The sequence below is a fragment of the Microcebus murinus genome, chromosome 5 (genome assembly GCF_040939455.1).
Source record: "Microcebus murinus isolate Inina chromosome 5, M.murinus_Inina_mat1.0, whole genome shotgun sequence".
In the NCBI taxonomy this organism is placed as follows: Eukaryota; Metazoa; Chordata; class Mammalia; order Primates; family Cheirogaleidae; genus Microcebus; species Microcebus murinus.
In genome coordinates, this window is record NC_134108.1 from 106295540 (window position 1) to 106314949 (window position 19410).

The 19410-nt window shown below is 40.6% G+C and overlaps 1 protein-coding gene across 1 annotated transcript in view; it reads right to left on the reverse strand.

Moving 5' to 3' along the window:
* The window catches only part of ZFAND3 (zinc finger AN1-type containing 3), a 321862-nt gene extending 303026 nt beyond the window's left edge, over positions 1-18836 (reverse strand). The window contains exon 1 of the mRNA XM_012746789.3: positions 18644-18836. Within this exon, the coding sequence (XP_012602243.1) occupies positions 18644-18714 (71 nt within the window). The 5' untranslated portion in view covers positions 18715-18836. The remainder of the gene's footprint in view (positions 1-18643) is intronic.
* Between the last annotated feature and the right edge of the window lie 574 nt (positions 18837-19410).

A 19410-nucleotide genomic window follows, 5' to 3' on the forward strand; every position in this document is an offset into this window, starting at 1 on the left:
TCTAATCATCATGGGAATGCAAATCAAAACCACAATGAGATATCACCTATCTCCAGTGAGAATGGCCTTTATTAACAAGTCCCAAAACAATAAATGTTGGCATGGATGTGGAGAGATAGGAACACTCCTACACTGCTGGTGGGACTGCAAACTAGTTCAACCTCTGTGGAAAGCAATATGGAGATAACTTAAAGCAATACAAGGGGTCTACCATTTGATCCAACAATCCTATTACTAGGCATCTACCCAAAATAACAAAAGACACTCTATAAAAAATACACCTGCTACACTCGAATGTTTATAGCAGCACAATTCACAATTGCAAAGATGTGGCAACAACCCAGGTGCCCAATAATACATGAGTGGATTAATAAAATGTGGTATATATATATACACCATGGAGTACTATTCAGCTATAAGAAACAACGGTGATATAACACCTCTTGTATTTTCTTGGATAGAGCTGGAACCCATTCTACTAAGTGAAGTATCCCAAGAATGGAAAAATAAGCACCACATGTACTCACCAGCAAATTGGTTCCACTGATCAACAGCTAAGTGGACATATAGCAATAACATTTATCAGGTGTCGGGCAGGTGGGAGGGGGGAAGAGGGAGTGGGTATATACATACATAATGAGTGCGATGCACACCATATCTGGGGAATGGACACTCTTGAAGCTCTCACTCAAGGGGGACAAGAGCAATATACGTAACCTAAACATTTGTACCCCCATAATATGCTGGAAAAAAAAAGGTGGTTCTTCGAAAAAAATCAACAAAACTGGCAAACTTTTAACTAGATTGACTAAGAAAAAACAGAAGATTCAGAATACCAAACTCAGTAATGAAAAAAGAGACATCACTACTAATCTTACACATAAATAAACAAATGGGAAAACTAGGAACAAATGTATGTCAACAAATTAGATGAAAAACAAACTGAAACTGACAAGAAAAACTAAAAAATCTGAACAGACCTACTACCAGTTAGGAGATCAAATAAGTAATTTGGAAAAGCCAAAGCAGAGATGATTTCACTGGCTAATTCTACCAAACACTTATAAAAGAATACCAATTCCTTTTTAAAATATTTTTTAAATTGACACATAATTGTACATATTTATGTGGCACATAGTGATATTTCAATACATACAATATATAATAATCAAATCAGGGTAACTAGCATAGCCATCATCTAAAACATCAATTTCTTTGTGTTGGCAACATTCAAAATCTTGTCCTCTAGCTATTTGAAACTATGTGATAAATTATTGTTAACTATTGTCACCCTGCATTGCTATATAACACTAGAACGTATTCCTCCTATCTAACTGTAATTTTGTATCCTTTAAGCAACCTCTCCCATCCCCCCATTCCAATCCTTCACGAACTCTTCCAAAAAAGTAGAAGAGGAAAAAAATCCCAACTCAATCTATGAGTTTAGTATTACCCTGACACCAAAACCAAAGACGTCACAAAAAGGAAAAAAAAAAAAAGAAAAAGACAGACACAAAAATCCTCAACAAAATACTGGCAAACCCAATGCAGCAACATATAAAATGGATTATCCACCATGACCAAGTGAGATTTATCCCAGGAATGCAAGGTTGGTTTAGCATCCAATATCCAACCAAAGTAATAGATCATACATTGACAGATTAAAGGACAAAAACCATATAACCATCTCAACAGACATAGAAAAAGCATTTGACAGAATCCAACCCTCTTTCATAAAGGAAAAAGAAAAAAAAAACCTCAACAAACTAAGGATAAAAGGGAACTTCTTTAACCTAATATAAAAGTTACATATGAAAAATCCACCATTATCATCATTACTTAATGGGAAAAGACTGAAAGCTTCCCCTCTAAGATCAGGAACAAGACAAGGATACATGCTCTCATCATGTCTATTCAACCCTGCATTGGAGGTTCTAGCCAGGGAAATTCAGCAAGAAATAAAAGGCACCACATTGTAGAGGAAGAAGTAAAACTATCCCTATTTACAAATTACTTGACTTTGTATATAGAAAACAGTAATAGAGAATTTACCATAAAATTATTGGAGCAAGTAAGTTCAGCAAGGTGGTGGGATACAAGATCAATACACAAAAATCAATTGTATTTCTATATTCACTATCAGTGAATAATCTGAAAATGAAATGAAAAAACTGATAATAGTATCACAACAAATAAAATACTAAGTATAAATTTTTAAAAGAAGGGCAAGGCTTGTCCAATGAAAACTACAAAATGCTGTTGAAAGAAATTGAAGACACAGATAAATGAAAAGATATCCCATGTTCAAGGATAGAAAAACTAAATATAGTTAACATGGAAACACTTCCCAATTTAATCTACAAGATGCAATGCAATCCCTATCAAACTCCAAGCTGGCTTCTTGGCAGGAAATGACAGATAGTAAAATTCATATATAAAATAACCAAAACAATCTTGATAAAGAGAATGAAGCTGGAGAACTCACGTTTTGGTTTTGGTTTTTGGGGTTTTGTTTGTTTGTTTTGTTTTGTTTTTGAGACAGAGTATCCCTCTGTCGCCCTGGCTAGAGTGCCTTGGCGTCAAACCCAAGCTCAAGGGATCCTCCTGCCTCAGCCTCCTGAGCAGCTGGGACTACAGGCAAATGTCACCACATCCAGCTAATTTTTGTATTTTTTTGTAGAAGACAATTAGAAAACTTAGCCAAGTGACGTCACATGTGCCTGTAGTCCCAGATACTTGGGAGGTTGAGGCAAGAGGATCCCCTGAGATCAGGAGTTTGAGGTTGCCATGAGCTAGGATGATGTCAGGGCACTCTACTCAGGGCAATGGAGTGAGACTCTGTCTCAAAAAAAAAAAAAAAAAAACCAAAACCAAAAGTAATGTTATATACCATTTTGTTAATGGCAAATATGTTAATATTAAATGTGTTTACTGTTAATATATACAGACATACATTTTAAACTTGTTAAAAATTATACTGATATTACCTGCAGAACCTGCTTTAAAAAAAAAAAAGTAAAAAAAAGAAAAATTATACTGATACATTCAATAGTGTTATAAATATAGAGGCAACTTGCTGTTGCTTTATTTTAGAATATCGCTGGGCAGGCTTTTGAGGTTAAAGCTATTTTGACACACTGCTGTTTACAATACGGGGATAGACATGGTGGCCCAGAACCACAGTATAGAGTGCTCAAGTGATCCTCCTGCCTCAGTCTCCCAAGTAGCTTGGACTACAGGCATGCACCACCATGCCAGCTAACTTTTTTTATTTTTTGTAGAGACAGGTTCTTGCCCTTGGCTCAGGCTAGTCTTGAACTCCTGAGCCAAAGCGATCCTCCCATCTTAGCCTCCCAGAGTGCTAGGATTACAGGCGTGAGCCACTACGTCTGCCCTATATTACTTTAATGAAAGCCCATCTATAAATGATCCAACTATCTTTGATCATCTATAAAATGATCATCTATAAAATGATCCAACTGTCTTTGATTACATAGTTCAAATGCTAAAATGCTTAAAATGCCCTAAAATCACAATATAGCAGTTATATAGAGAAATAATGTTTATAGAAAATAAAATATAACAAAATAAGATTTTCAGACTATCTGAAAAATGCTAGAACCACTGGTCTTACAGTACTTCCTGTGTGACCCTCTCTGCTCCCTTGGCTTCAGCTATGATCTATGCACTCATGTCACCCTAAGTGATATAGCCCTAGCTCATCTTCTTACCTAAACTTCAGACACCTAAGGCATTTCCTTAGGTGGCTCACAAGCTCTAAAATTCAACATATACAACACCATTTTCATAGCATAATAATATCCATCTGCAGAGCAGATAACCTGGTTAATAAAATCTGGTACATGCACCTACTGGAATACCATGTTGCCATTTAAAAGAATCTAGAAATGAATATGCTGATTTGGAAAGAATTCTAAGATATACTAAGTGAAAAAGCAAAGTAGAGAATAGTGTGTAGTATGCTACTATTTGTGTCAGAAAAAAGTATAAATGCAGGCCAGGTGCAAGTGGCTCACACCTGTAATCCTAGCACTCTGGGAGGCCGAGGTGGGAGGATCACTCAAGGTCAGGAGTTTGAAGCCAGCCTGAGCAAAGAGCAAGACCCTGTCTCTACCAAAAATAGAAAGAAATTAATTGGCCAACTAAAAATATATATTAAAAAAAAAATTAGCCTGGCATGGTAGCGCATGCCTGTAGTCCCAGCTACTCGGGAGGCTGAGGCAGAAGGATTGCTTGAGCCCAGGAGTTTCAAGTTACTGTGAGCTAGGCTGACGCCACAGCACTCTAGCCCGGGCAACAGAGTGAGACTCCGTCTAAAAAAAAAAAAAAAAAGTATAAATGCAGTGCACACATAGGAAACTTCTAGAAGGGTACTCTAAAAAATTTGACCATGATTCTTGCTAGAAAGTGGGACAATGGGTATGGTCTCCCACTAAGGGATTATGAATAGGAGGGAGACAACCTTTTCATAATAAACGCATTTGTGGTGCTTAAATCTTTATCATATCAATAGATTCCTTTTCTAATTAAAAAAAGGATTTAAAATACCATAAAATTATGCAAGAACATTTACATGCTATATGAAAAAGGATTCCTATCCAGAATACATTAAGAACTCTTATAAATGAATAAGTAAAAAGCAGATGAGCAAATAGAAAAATGAGCAAAAGGCTTGAACAGTCACCTCACAACAAAGTTTAGCCAAAAGGCCAAAAAAGAAAGGTGTTCAATTTCATTAGTTATCAGAGAAATGTAAATTAAAACCACAATGTAGGGGTGCTGGTTACATAAATTATTCACACAGTGAAAATTCATATGGCAATACACTTAAAATTTATGCATTTTTCACTATTTGTTACACTCAATAAAAAAGTTTACATTTTAAAAAGAGTACACTGACATGCTAATTTACCAAAAAATAAACTCAATCTGTCTAAAACTAATCATACCTCCTCTCACAATCCATTTATTATTTTCTAGTATAGAATCAATTCACCTTGAGATCTTCCAAAGTATAAACTTTCTTCTACTAAACAAAACTCTGCATACCACTGACAGATGGCACTACTGGTTACTTCTATTAAATATGAAACATCTGATTTCAAATCAAAAGTTTAGTTTATGGACCAGGCGTGGTAGCTCACGCCTGTAATCCTAGCACTTTGGGAAGCCAAGGAAGGATGATCGCTCAAGGTCAGGAGTTCCAAATCAGCCTGAGCAAGAGTTAGATCCCATCTCTACTAAAAATAGAAGGAAATTAATTGGCCAACTAAATATATAGAAACAATTAGCCAGGCATGGTGGTGCATGCCTGCAGTACCAGCTACTCGGGAGGCTAAGGCAGGAGGATCACTTAAGCCCAGGAGTTTGAGGTTGCTGTGAGCTAGGCTGACGCCATGCACTCTAGCCCAGGCAACAGAGTGAGACTCTGTCTAAAAAAAAAAAAAAAAAAAAAAAAAGTTTATTATATCTCAAACAAAAAGCAGTACAATTAATCAAAGTATGTACTTAAACTATCGACACAGTTTTGCCATCTTAACGGAAGCTTGTTTATGCCTTCAGTGAAGAAGCCTGGAGAGCAAGTGGTGATCAAATCACAAAAGGTGTTTTCCACAGCTTGTTGACAATTGAATATTTTTCCTTGCAAGAAGTGGTACAAAGCCTGGAAGAAGTGGTAATCAGTTGATGCAAGGTCTGGTGAATGCGTCGGATGAGAAGAGGGTTTCCAAGTCCAGCTCCTGTAGTTTGAGCAGAGTTGTTTGTGTAACATGTGGTCTTGCGAGAGGACTGGTCTGTCTCTACTGACCAGTCTCAGATGCTTGATCACAAGCATCCTTATCATTTTGTCCAGCTAGATGCAGCAGACATTTGCTGTGACTGACTGACCAGGTTTCATGAAGCTGTAGGTAATACCATTGCTGGACCACCAAACAGACACAATTACCGTTTTTTGATGACTATTTAGTTTTGAATTGTGTTTCAGCACTTCATCTTTATTCAACCATTACGCTGAACACTTGCGATTGTCAAAAAGAATTCATTTTCATTACGCAGTGTAGAAATGGTTCTCCTTTATGTCATGACAGCAAAGAAAAGCAAGCTTCCATATGCTTTCTCTGCTGATGCTCATGTACTTCATGTGGTACCCACCCATCTATCCAGCTTCTTTACCTTGCGCATTGTTTCAAATGGTCCAATACTGTTGGATAGTAACATCAAACCTTGTTGCTACTTCACACATAGGTTGAGATGGATTTGCTTCCACAACAGCTTCCAGTTCACCACCTTGGTCTCAGGTCACCCACATCACTCATTTTCAAGATTAAAATCACCAGAACAGAACTTCTCAAAGCATCGACCTACTGTGTGTTCATCAGCCACATCCTTCCCAAACACTTCATTGATATTTTGAGCTCTGCGCTGCATCAGTTCCACAACAGAACTCATATTCAAAAATAACATGAATTTTTGACATCCATGGTTTCATAAAAATTGCTCTAAGAAGAAAATGTGAAAGATAATCAAAAGCCAAAATGTGCATTTGAAAAAATGAGGATGTACCTTCACAATAAAAAAAAAAAAAACAAGAAGTATCAAAGTGAAATGTCACAGATATTAACTGTCAAAGTTAGTACTGAAGAAAATTGGACATTCTACTCTTAATAACCTAATACAATTTTACTTTGGACTTAGGAATAATGGATTCACAAGGAATCTTTCATAACTGAACCAGTTTGTAAGTGGAAATTTTATGCCTACCATATGTGACTGATATCTTTCATCCTGTGGTCCATGTCAAAAACCCTGCTGCCTCTTTTTTCCTTTACCACCACCCTCACTATCTCCCACCACCCAATCTCTGTCTCTGCTCAACATTCTTCTTCAGTCCCCACTGCCCCAGGTTTCAGCCTACATTCAATCTCAGCTCCCTGCTGCAACATTTTCAGGGCTGGTTCATCTAGGGTCCACAGACCCCCATCGTCCATGAAGAGAAGTACATTTCAATCTAACTGGTTTCCTTTGTAATTACAGGCGTTTTATTTTATGCACCATTCTGAGATGGGGTCCACAGACCTTACCAGATTGCTAAAGTGATCCATGACCCAAAAAAGGTTTAAATGCTCTGGACTCTCTGCTTATACCCTCCAATTCATCCTCCACACTACTGCCAGAGTAACTTTTTTGAAACATAAATATCCTATTATCCATGCTTAAAATCTTTAATTGGTTCACAACTGGTTCCTGATCCTTAAACTCAAAAGCACAACAATCAAGTACCTTCGTAACTGGCCTCTGCTCATCTCCCCAGCTTCATCTTGCCTCCTGCCATATAATGCAGCTAACATACTGAATTGTATTCTCAATTCTCTGAATTCAGTATGCTTTCTCAATTCTTCTATGCATCTGCACAAGCCATTCCCCCTGCCTGGAAAGCCCTTCCTCACCATCCTCACATGGTTAACTCCTGCTAATCTTTCATACCCAGCTCAAGCACCATCTCCTGAGAAGCCCTCCTAGCTATCCTCCCAGTGCCCAGCCAGATTAGATGCCCCATTACTGTTCTTCTCACAAGAACCTTCAACAATCTCCAATAGCACTTTCCTAACAATGTTTTGTCAATTTACTGATCTAGACTGTGAATTTTTTTGAAAGCCAAACCAAGATAGCTCATGCCTAGCAGAGCTCAAGACACATAATGGAGTGCTAACAAATGCTTGCTGAACAAGAGATTGGCTCTGGATAATGGCCAAAAGGGCCAAAGGCTGGACAGAAACCTCATTAACTAACTAGGTGGCATCTATCTGGAGATCATCAAGAATGCAGATTGCCCATATGAGGCAAGATACTTCTGCATCTATTAATCTGCCACCAATGCTACTTCATTCAAGTTGGGAAGTTAGCGCTTAATAAATATAACTGCCATGACCAGGCACTATAGCAAGGGCTGGACAGGCATTAGAGCTCCCTAAACCTCAAAGCGAATCTAAGATAATTCTTTTTTTATGTTTTATTTTTTATGTTTCTTTTATTTGAATAGATTTAGGAAGTACAAGTGGAGTTCTGTTACATAGATAATTTTTCATCCCTCACTCCCTCTTCTCTTCCCCCAGGATATTCTTTTTTTAAGATAAAGAGGCAGAGAGAAAAACTCAAGTGTTTAATTCCAACCAAGATCTCTGATTCCAAAACCCCTGCCTAGCCACTAAGCTCAGATGGTTTCCTAGAGATAAGAGATCAGCATGTCCTTCATCTTTGAAGGAGTTTTGGATTGACGAAAAGGGCCCTTCAACAGCCTCTCAACAAATAAGAAAGGTCCTATTCCTCAGGAAGCACTACTACTAAATTCATTAAGATTTAATGTAACTTCTCCATATGTATTCATTGTAAAATCTTTTAAAAGAGGTTTGTGCAAGTTGTTTATTCAAGAACAGCAAGTAAAGCAGAACATGGGCAAGACTTTGTTGAATACCTCACCAGGCTTGGGGGAGAAAGGGGAGAAGAAAAGTCAGTTCCAAAGAATGAAACTGATTGTGGCAGCAACAATAAAGGAAAGAACAGAGGTTGAATCTCTACAGCCTGCTGCAAAGAAACCATGAAGCACTATCCTTTAACTGGCTGAGAAGGTGCCTTTGTTTGGGCTTAGGAGAAGAAAGAGCCGGCATGGGGGGTTCTAACAGATAAACACCAATTTTGCTGAAAGCTGTTACTATTTCCACTAAACTTTAGTTTGGAATCTGCACCACAGCTGTCATCTTGTGATCTCTAGCACTTCTCTGTAAGACACCAAGAGACTCACACCCTATACGTCAAGACCAGAATGTTTTCTTTAACCCCATCCACCTTTCACATTAGTTTCTCAAAAGTCATTACAGATGTGGCCACCTCTCATATTAATAGTTTGACTAGACAATGGCCACAAAGCATCTTTATTCCTAATTACCACCACTCTACTTCCCTCCATGCGTCCCTCATCTCCCCCTCACATTCCAGTCTCCCCCTTGACCACTTTCTGTGTCTTTACCCTTCCAACTCACCTCCAAATCTGGTGTCTGAGACAGCTCTGTCCAGTGACTTTTCTGCACCCCAAGTTTAAACACAAAACCAATACAGTCCATTCTTCCTGTCTCTAGCTCAAACCAACAACATATACAATATAAGTACTTAATTTATCTATAATGAAAACTATTTGGGTAAATTTAGGGGCTTTCAACTATTGGATTAGAATATATAATCCTAGACAGTTTAAAACCAAGGGTAAGAAAATGCAGTCTGTAGGGACATATACTTCCACAGACCAGGATTTACAGTGGCTATTATTTTCTAAATTATAATCCATATTGATACTACTCAGATTATAAACTCCTAAAGAGATTCTAGTATACAAAGTGCAATACTCCACACTTTCACTCAAGCTTATATGTCACTTTAAAAGATGTTATCATTTAAGTCTTAGCAAGTGTTCCCTGATTAGATCCCACCCAATATGCACTGAAGAAAAAGATCAGCCTCACAAATAAAATGCACGGTTTAAACACATCTTGGAAATGCTACAGCACTGGTGGGAGGAGGAAGGGGTAGATTAACACTGACTGATGCACAGAAATAAGGAATATAGGCCTCAGAGATTACATGAACGTGTCCTCCCAAATCAACCAAAGAATTTTTTTAAAAAACTAAAAAGTTCCCATATGCAAGCATTTTTGTGGGTCAACATCCAAGAACATTCCTCTACTTTTTTTTTTAAAGAGACCAGTCTTGTTATGTTGCCCAGGCTGGAATGCAGTGGCTATTCACAGGTACAATCCCACTACTGATGAGCACAGACCACCCCTCCTACTTTGAAAGATGAGTAGCATATCTTTGAGTTATGTTAAAAAAGGAGCAGCAAACTAGAGGTTTTATCTAGTTTACAGTTCTATAAAATCACATAACTGTGAAGATTTTGTATATACAGGCAAAGTTTCATATGCAAACATACAAAAACTTGAAAAACCTGGTTTTCTGGATTTTGGTGGCAAGTGAAGAAGAAAAAGAACAATGTTACCCATGCCTCCCCAGGCAGAGAAACCAAGAAATCACACAGAGAAACAACTCACTTTGAAATGCACGATACCTTCTCCTACCTCCAGTGCATCTTTTATAACTTCATGCTAGGTAATACACTTCTGACCAATTTAAGAATGATTGTATTATTCAATCTACATTATGTGTCTCATTCACAAATCATTTCAGAAGATAATTTTTTTTTGAGACAGAGTCTCACTTTGTTGCCCAGGCTAGAGTGAGTGCCCTGGCGTCAGCCTAGCTCACAGCAACCTCAAACTCCTGGGCTCAAGTGATCCTTCTGCCTCAGCCTCCCGAGTAGCTGGGACCACAGGCATGCACCACCATGCCCGGCTCATTTTTTCTATACATATTAGTTGACCAATTAATTTCTTTCTATTTATGGTAGAGACGGGGTCTCGCTCTTGCTCAGGCTGGTTTCGAACTCCTGACCTCGAGCAATCTGCCCGCCTCGGCCTCCCAGAGTGCTAGGATTACAGGCGTGAGCCACCACGCCCAGCCTACAGGAGATAATTTTGCCAGCACATCTATCCATACAAGACAATCTAGAAAGGGTTGAAATTTTAAAACAATGGCCTGAAGTAGGCAAAAGCTTTGAAAGCACAAATGTGGCAGCAAAGCCCTCACCAACTGTGTTCCCCAACTTCCTGCTTCCACTCTTCCAGTTAGGTACATAAGCTTTCATAGAAAGCTTTCTTGTAAAAGAAAACAAGCGCCTGGCCCAAGAGCTGACTATTGTAAGTGTATTTGGTCAGAATGCTTCTCCTTCCAGGAAGTATAGTTGAGAGTGTGATTATTTTATATAAATATACTTCAACTTAGCAGTGTGTAAGGGTCCAAGAAGTAGATAAGGCATCAAAAGCTGTCACTCTAGACCACTACACCTCAACAGAAAGAAATCAGAAAAGACACTCCCCCAAAGGTCCTAAGTACATCACCAATCTCCCTCTTCGCCAGGTGATTACTAAGGCAGCGATCAGAGTATGCACAACCTACAAACCCAAACTGCTGTGATGTGGTCCCACTCCCCTCCCAGAGTGGTGGCAAGCATCACCAATGACCTCTCTCCCAGGACATCTTCTGACCTAACACAAACTCAAGCCTGCCTATGATACAGGACACATCTGGTATAGCTAAACGAACAGATGCAGTTAGCTGGTGCATCATCCTTCCTTTGGTTAACAGCTACAGCCACACTTCAGGTATCCAGCACTGTTTGCAGCTCTGCCTCCAGCCTCGTGAATGACAGAGCATTTTCAATCATCTTGTACTAATCCCTCAGTCTAGTCCATCACAGACAGTTTTGTTTTGCCCACTGCTGGTGCATATTCATATATACTCTACCTTCCTCTGTACATAGTGACTTGAATTTCCCAGAAAATCCAATGCACTTATCCCTAATCATATATAAAAAGCTGCCATATGAGATTTATATTTGTAAAAGTAAATATTCTTCTACAAAAGTCAAAATCCCTTAAAAAAGATGAGTACCTTCAAAAATTCTCTCACCACTTAGACCAACACTTCCTTGTATAGGCCTCTGAGGTTGCCAGTTTCATAGTGCTCAGAGCCAAGATGATTGAGTCAAAAGCTAACATGGAAAAAAAGTTCAAATTATAGACTAACTTGTAGTGAAATTTTAAGTCTCATAACTGACCAAAGGAATATTTCAGTAATCTGGATAAACAATAGCATTACTTCCCTCAGTGGAAATAAAATGTCAGAGCTGGAAAGAAACTTTGAGCTAAATTAGACAAATCCCTCATTTTTCAGACTATAAGAAAAAAGGATTCTGTAAAGCCTACAAGAAACTAGGCTTGAAAATCCTGGCTGCTTATCAGATCAACATTCTAGAACAGCACTGTCCAACAGAACTTTATGGAAGGATGAAAATGTTCTGTATCTTTGTACCCCTCAAGGATAGACACTAATTATTGAGTAAGTGAGTACTTAAAAGCAGCTAGTGTGACTGAGGAAGTGGACTTTAAGTTTAATTAATCTGAATTTAAATTGCTACTTATAGCTAATGGCTACCATACTAGACAGAACAATTCTACAATACTGTGTTAGATTCTGGTTATTAGACTCTTTAAATAAAGTTCCTTAACCTCCCTTTCTGCATGTTACACATATAAGAAATTTCTTTATGTTTAAGTATTTCAGGCTGGTCCGAAGGTAGTGAGTTATCTCACGTGATTGTTCACAGTCAGTTACAGATTGAACTCCTTGTTCTACTACTTTCCCCCCTCCTCACTACTGCACTTGACTAGTCTAAAAAAAAAAAAAAAAAAAAAAAAAGTATTTCAACAGCAATGCAATCTTGTTATACAAAGGCCCAGAGCAGGATGATCACTGTTTCTCAAAGCCCCAAGTAGAATTGAGCTTATATGTCATTTATGCAGTTGGAAAGAAGGCCCTCTTTTCCAAACCACTCTGACATAAAGTCCCACAATGTCCAACAAAGGCAGAACCCAGATGATTTTTTAAGCATTTCATCAAAATTATACTATTAGTATTAGGTTGCAGTCAGTCACTTCCTGCATATGGCTTTGTTGAGATCCCAACCTTAACCTTTCTTCAAATACAGAAAAGAATCTGGGGGGACTCCTACTTTTTTATTGGGCTCAGATTCCCACCTCAGCCACCTAGCCATGAAGCCCACCCATCCCAGGCCTGGGTAAGAGAAAAGAATTTTTAACCTCAATCTTGATCTGTGATTATCATGGATTTCAAAACATTACACTGCTTTGCATGGATACAAACTCCTTATGACCTACTAAAAAATCAAAATGATATCAGTTCTAACCTTCTTAGTACTCTGCTCTGAGTAAATAATCTTTTATACGCTGTTCTTTGTTTCTTTTTAAGGACTTTATTCGTTTCAAAGGATTCTTAGTCATCTGATTTTTCCAACCAGGAAAAGGTTAATTGTGAAAACTAATGTTAACTTTGATACCATTGAGGATTACAAAGAGATTTTCAGTCAAAACTGGGCAGTATGATTTAAAGTAGTGGATTCTCCTCATTTTTGGAGGAAGAATGCAGTGGGAGATAATGAAGGATGAAGAGAAGACAATAAAAGCAAAAGAGTCATATGTCCTATACACTATCTGGACCTAGCTCTGAAAAGCTATTGACTCAAACCAATAGACACAAACACTATGTATTCTTTAAAAAAAAAAAAAAATTATCTCTGTCTTCCATGACATCAAAGGAGCAAATTTCCTATTTTCTGGGTGCCCCAAATGTAAGCAGGAAAATGGGGCAAGTAGATAACGTACTGACAGTGAATACTTAATTTAAATCATGTTATATCTTCAGATGCACATAATACTCAAAGTAGGTCCACACCTATAATTCCAGCACTTTGGGAGGCCAAGATAGGAGAATCCCTCGAGGCTAGGAGTTTGAGACCAGCCTAGGCAACATACTGAGACCCTGTCTCTACAAAAATATAAAAATTAGCTGGGTATGTATGTAGGCACGTGCCTATAGTCCCAGTTACTCAGGAAGATGAGCAGGATGACTGCTTGAGCCCAGGAGTTTGAGGCTGCAGTGAACTATGATAGTGCCACTGCACTCTAACCCTGGTGATAGAGCAAGACCCTGTCTCAAAAGATGAAAAGATGTACAAATTATTTTTTTAAGGGAATATTTAAGGGGGGTTTATATTCAAGGGATAATTAGTGACATCACTGGAATGAACATTCTGCTGATTAACTAGTGATTCATGCTATATTCACATGAACTTCAAAGCCCAAGTTAAGGTGGCTCAAGTGCAACAACATGTTCCAGTTGGGAGACTGATATTGAAGAAGCAAAATGAGTGTGCAGTCCATACACCACGGCTACAAGCCAAGCATACTACCCAGATGATACACACAGTGACAGTAACAGAGATGAGGTTCTGCATCCATTCTCAAAGCCTGGGCTTGGAGAGAAAAAAATACATGAATTCTATTTAAGCTAAACTAGTCAGTATCTTGTGATTGCCAAAAATAAAGTGGAATAAATCAAATCATGTTGTGTTTTCAATCAACTTTCTACTAGTAACAATTTCAGGAATGGAATTTATTTTGTGTGATTATTCCTATCCCCATCTCTGCCTCCCATATTTACTTAAAATACATCTCTTATCTAGCAGATGTAGTTTGTAGGCAAAATGCTTCAACAGCATTGATCACAAAAATGAAATACTAGTAAAATCTATTTCCCTAAAGAAAATCTACACCTGGCCAGACATAGTGGCTCACCCTTGTAATCCTAGCACTCTGGGAGGCCAAGGTGGGAGGATCATTTGAGCTCAGGAGTTCAAGACCAGCCTGAGCAAGAGGGAGACCCCACCACTACTAAAAATAGAAAAAATTAGGCAGGCATGGTGGCACATGCCTGTAGTTCCAGCTACTTGGGAGGCTGAGGCAGGAGGACTGCTTGAACCTAGGAGTTTGAGGTTGCTGTGAGTTAGCCTGAGGCCATGACACTCTGGCCTGGGTGACAGAGCAAGACTATCTCAAAATAAAAAAATGTACCTATGTAATATTTGTTTTATGACATGATTTGTTAAAACAGAGAGCTTCTTGTTTAAGCATCAAAACAATGAATAGTTTACCTGATAAACCCTATGTTTAAATACTCCATTATTCCATAAATACCAGACTGAACATTTGTGTCTACTACGTTTTAAGCTTCTTTATGAAAGAAATAGTACTTCTCAAGGTTTCCATAGTATTTTCATGAAACGCTGTCTCCAATTGTAAAAGAAAAATACCAATAATTGTATATTTATGCTTAACAGAATTATTAAAAAAATACTTCCCTCTTCCATCCTAATTAAGTTTTCTATTATCCTATAATACGCATAGTATGTTCTTATCCTTATTCTTCTTCATGTCCTTTCTGTAATATTCTAAGTCTGCTGTTTCAACAACTTTTGAGGAATCTATGTGCCTCGGTACATTTTAAATGTCTAAACAATTTAAAATGCAGCTTCAACTAATACTAATACCACTCATATCTATATAGTTTTAAAGTGCTTTCATGTATTTATATATTTTAACTAAACAAAATATACTAATCTACTATTTCATTTCAGATATGACAATTATCAGTGAGTGTATTTTTTGCCTGATTACTAAAAGCCTAAAATAAGCCAAGAAAATGCTCACATTTCATTAAAAGTTCTAAGTTCACATCTCAGGGAAAAATCTGTTTTAATCCTAAAAAATATTGTATATACCATAAAAACAACTACCAGCTTTTATACAAAGGTTAATTTTCAATGAAAATATAGTCTCTCTATAAAATAATTTAATTACCTGTACACAATTACACAATATAAACCAAGAAGGAGAAAACTATATTGAAACTAGGTATTCTAAGCACTAACACATTTGAATTGTATACATCTCTTGGCATTCTCCTATGGCATTCCCACAAGAAAGACCTCAAAGCTCTCCCACTTAACCAAGCCCCACTGACTGCTGTCCTGACTGGACAATGTTGGGCAGCAAGTCCGTGGCCTGAGTCACTGAAGACAGCAACAATTGTAAAGGAACTGCCTTTAGTTGCTGGTGCCAGAACATTCTGCTGAGAGGCTCCTCGGTGAAGGGATGGGTGTGGGTCCTGGCTAGTTGACTTCATAAACCTACAGCTTCCACAGAGTGCAATGCTGCAAAAATTTTTTCAGAGAACATACCCATCCTTCATTTTCATGAAAGCAAAACGGAGAAAGATACCTCCTGAATGGCTTTCACATCTATCTACTTCTCCCCATTCTCCCCAGCCACTGCAACAGTTCATGCCACTGCTATGGTAAGCCAGGATTACTCCTCCAGACAGGTCTATATGTCTAGACTTGGCAACACTCCGCAAACATACATTCATACAGACGTACAAAAACCTTACACACACCCAAGCTACTCTGAAGATCAACCAATAATCTTTCATGTTAAAGACACACGTCACTCCCTGCTCAAAGTTCTTCAGTAGCTTCCCCCTGTGCTCAGGATAAAAGTCCAAAGTCCTCAGCATTACCTATGGGAGCCCTATATCACCAATTCTGCTCACCTCCCCAGCCTCATCTCTAGCTGATCTCCCTTCAGCTCCTACCAACAGGCCTGATGAACCTTCTGCTCCTCAAATGTGTAGTGCTCTTTCACACATTCAGGCCTTCACCTACGCTATTCTCTCTGCCTGAAAGAAACATTCTGCTATTTCCATTCTCTCTTCCTTGTACTCTTCCTGAAGGTCTAAAGTGTCACTTCCTCCAGGCTACCTTCCTCTACCTCCACCCCAGCTAGGTTAGGTGCCCCTCCCATGGAACCCTGTACAATTTATTGTAACTGTCACTTTATATAAAAGGCACTCAAATACTTGTTGAATATACTCTAAGTTTACTTTATGAATCTAATATGAATGTGGGCAGTAGGGAAAACATGTTTAATATCAGTTATGATATGATAGAAACAAGGCAGCAATTGTTATATTTTGGTATAAAATACAAACTACACAGGTGTCTACAAACACCCTTAGAAAAAGTTAAAACACTGCACACTAAAAAAGAACACTTTTGACCATAAAAATATTAGTTTTGTGCTCACTACTTTAGGCAAATTGCAGTTCATAGAGTGTCAGATTAAAAGTATCAAAAAAGAAGCCCTGGTTGCTTATAGGTCACTTATAATACCAGTGCAACTTTTCCCCTCTGCTACTACCAAACTCTCTTGACATTATCAGAACTCTGCTGGCTAAAGGTAAAGAGTACTCCGTTTCCTTAGTTTCTAAGCCTTGATATAAGTCTTTCAATAAGGATTCCATTCATGATAATGGTCCCAGGGACATAAACATGTTGCCAGGAAACAGACCTCTGATACATCCTGGGCATTAGTTGCCACTGGCAGCTACTTTCTTTAGGCCACATGTCTTATAATGAGTTACAATCTGAGCATTGTGACACCAGATTTTTCCAGGGCAGCAGATTGATGTCATAAACATAATGGTACTAAGCACTCTAAAGAGCTCACCAGCTACACCCTACACTCCCTATGTGAAGGGGCAAATTATCCGCCCTCTCTAGGTCTCAGTTTCCCCATGTAGTAATAAAGAGATAATGGGCCCTACTTAAGATTCTTCTGGGAATTAGACTGTCCATGAAAGCACACTCCCTCAGAAAAGCCAATTACTGTTTTCAAATCAAAATAAAGGGAAGACTATAAACTTAAAATATTTTCACATCTTCAGGACTTTTGGTAATGCCATAACTTATTTTTGACTACTGTCCTTCCAAAAGGAAATTTTTGAGAAAGGCAGAAAGATGAAAAAATGAGGATCCACTTCATCACAACCTTTGGATTCCACAGAAATTCCAACAGACAAATTCCACAGAAATCTACATTAAAGATGCACTTTCTAATCTTTCTCAGTATCCCAAAATCACAGCCTTAGTTTTTACATTAACCTTTCCTAGAATATGGGAGCTAGCAAAGGGAAAATACTTCAATACTTCTTCCCAAGATGTCCTCACCAGAAGCAATTATTTCTTTCCTACCTCTATGCACTTCCAAATATACTAAATCTTTTTTAAAAGAGAGAAAAGGGGGAGGGGGTTAAGGGCTCAGTCACAAAAGCTGGTCTTCAAAGTCTCCAGTTTCCTCACTGCAGAACTACAGTCATGTAATATGATGGAGGCATATCCGTGAAACTGTCAGGTGGCAATCCGTGAAACTCAAAGTGTTACAAGGAGAATTTAACATGGGGGGAGGGTTCCCACTCACATTTTTTTTTACCTTGACACAAGACGACCAAGTAGTAATATACACTACCCACTGTGAACATTTTTATCATTTATATAGAGAAAGAAGGGAATTTGAGTGCCAATTGAGGAAACTGGCTCTCACATTCCCCAAGCCAGGCTGACGAGATTTGTTGGGTTGACAAGGAAATTTTACAGATCTCCTGAAACGTGTCTAAATAAAGGTGAGACCTCAACAGCCTTATGACTTTACCCTAGTCTGGGTCCGGACTCAGTTTTTACAAATGGGTGACGTGTGAGCAGCTTCCTAAAAGCAAATGGGGCACTGGGATATAATTTAGGAAGTGATGATGCAAGTCTCTGGGGAACAGGGAGGAGGGGAGGTGAAAAAGTCAAAGGAAGCCTCCTGGTGCCTGGGCACCAACTCATCCCTAAAGAGGGAGGAAGGGCTGGCCTCCACATGCCAAAGGAAGGGGGCACCCCTACTCCACCTGGAAGAGCCAACGCCGCCCCCTCAGCGCTCCCCCACTGCCCTGCCCCCCTCACCCGTGGCCCGGACGGCCCCGTCGGCCCGAGCCTCAGCCCGGCGCGTCCCAGAGGGTGGCAGCGCACCCCGGGCAGGGCCTTTTCTGCCCAGCCCCAGCTCCCCCCACGGCACCCCTCCCCGGGACGCGGCCCCTGCCCCCGCCCCGTAGGCCCGGCCTGGGCCCAGCCCCCAGGGTTCCGGCCTCCAGGGCCCCGAGGCCTGCCCGGGCAGCCCCGGCGCCCGCGCCCCCGGCCCCCGCCCCCACCCGGCCGGGCACTTACCCCCAGAAGCCGCAGGGACAGCGAGGCGGCAGGCTGGGCGCTTTGCTACGCTCGCTCCCGGCGTCTCCCATGGTGCTCGGCGGCGGCGGAGCTCGGCGGCGGCAGCGGTGGCGGCGGCGGCTGGGCCTCGGCCCCGCTCGAAGGAGGCGGCGGCGGCGTCTGGGGGCTCCGGGCGGGGGGAGGGGGAGGGAGCGGGCGCGCAGGCGGGCGCGAGTCCGGGGCTCCGAGCCGGGATTCCAGGCCGGTCAGCTGGAGGCGGGCCGCACCACTCGGCCTGCGGAGACGGGGGGGCCGGGGGAAGCGCGGAGAGCAGAGGGAGGGGAGCTGAGGAGGAGGGGCGTGTGGGTGAACCGAGGACCGCGGGGGAGGAGGGAGACCCGGCGCCCTTGGTAGAGCCCACCGCCGCTCCCCAGCCAGAGCGATGTCCCGTGCGGCGGCGCGGGGAAGGACCTGAGGCCCCCGCCGGCTCTGGAGTCGCAGCGGCCGCTGTGAAGTCCTGGGCCCGCTCACTCCGTAACACCCTCCCCTCCCCCGAAGCCTGTGCTGACCGGACAATGGCCGCTCCGCCCCCCTCCCCTCTTCACACACCCCTCCCAAGGAGTCACAATGGTCTCGCCCGGGGGAGCCTCCGCCAAAGCCCAGCAGCTGATCAGCTGGGATCCGGGCGTGCCACTTTGTTCAGCTCCTCAGAGGCAGAGTCCGGGCTGCGGGCAAAGCCCTGTGCGTCAGGCCATCACTCGGCGACGGACGTCTGAGGCCTTTGTATT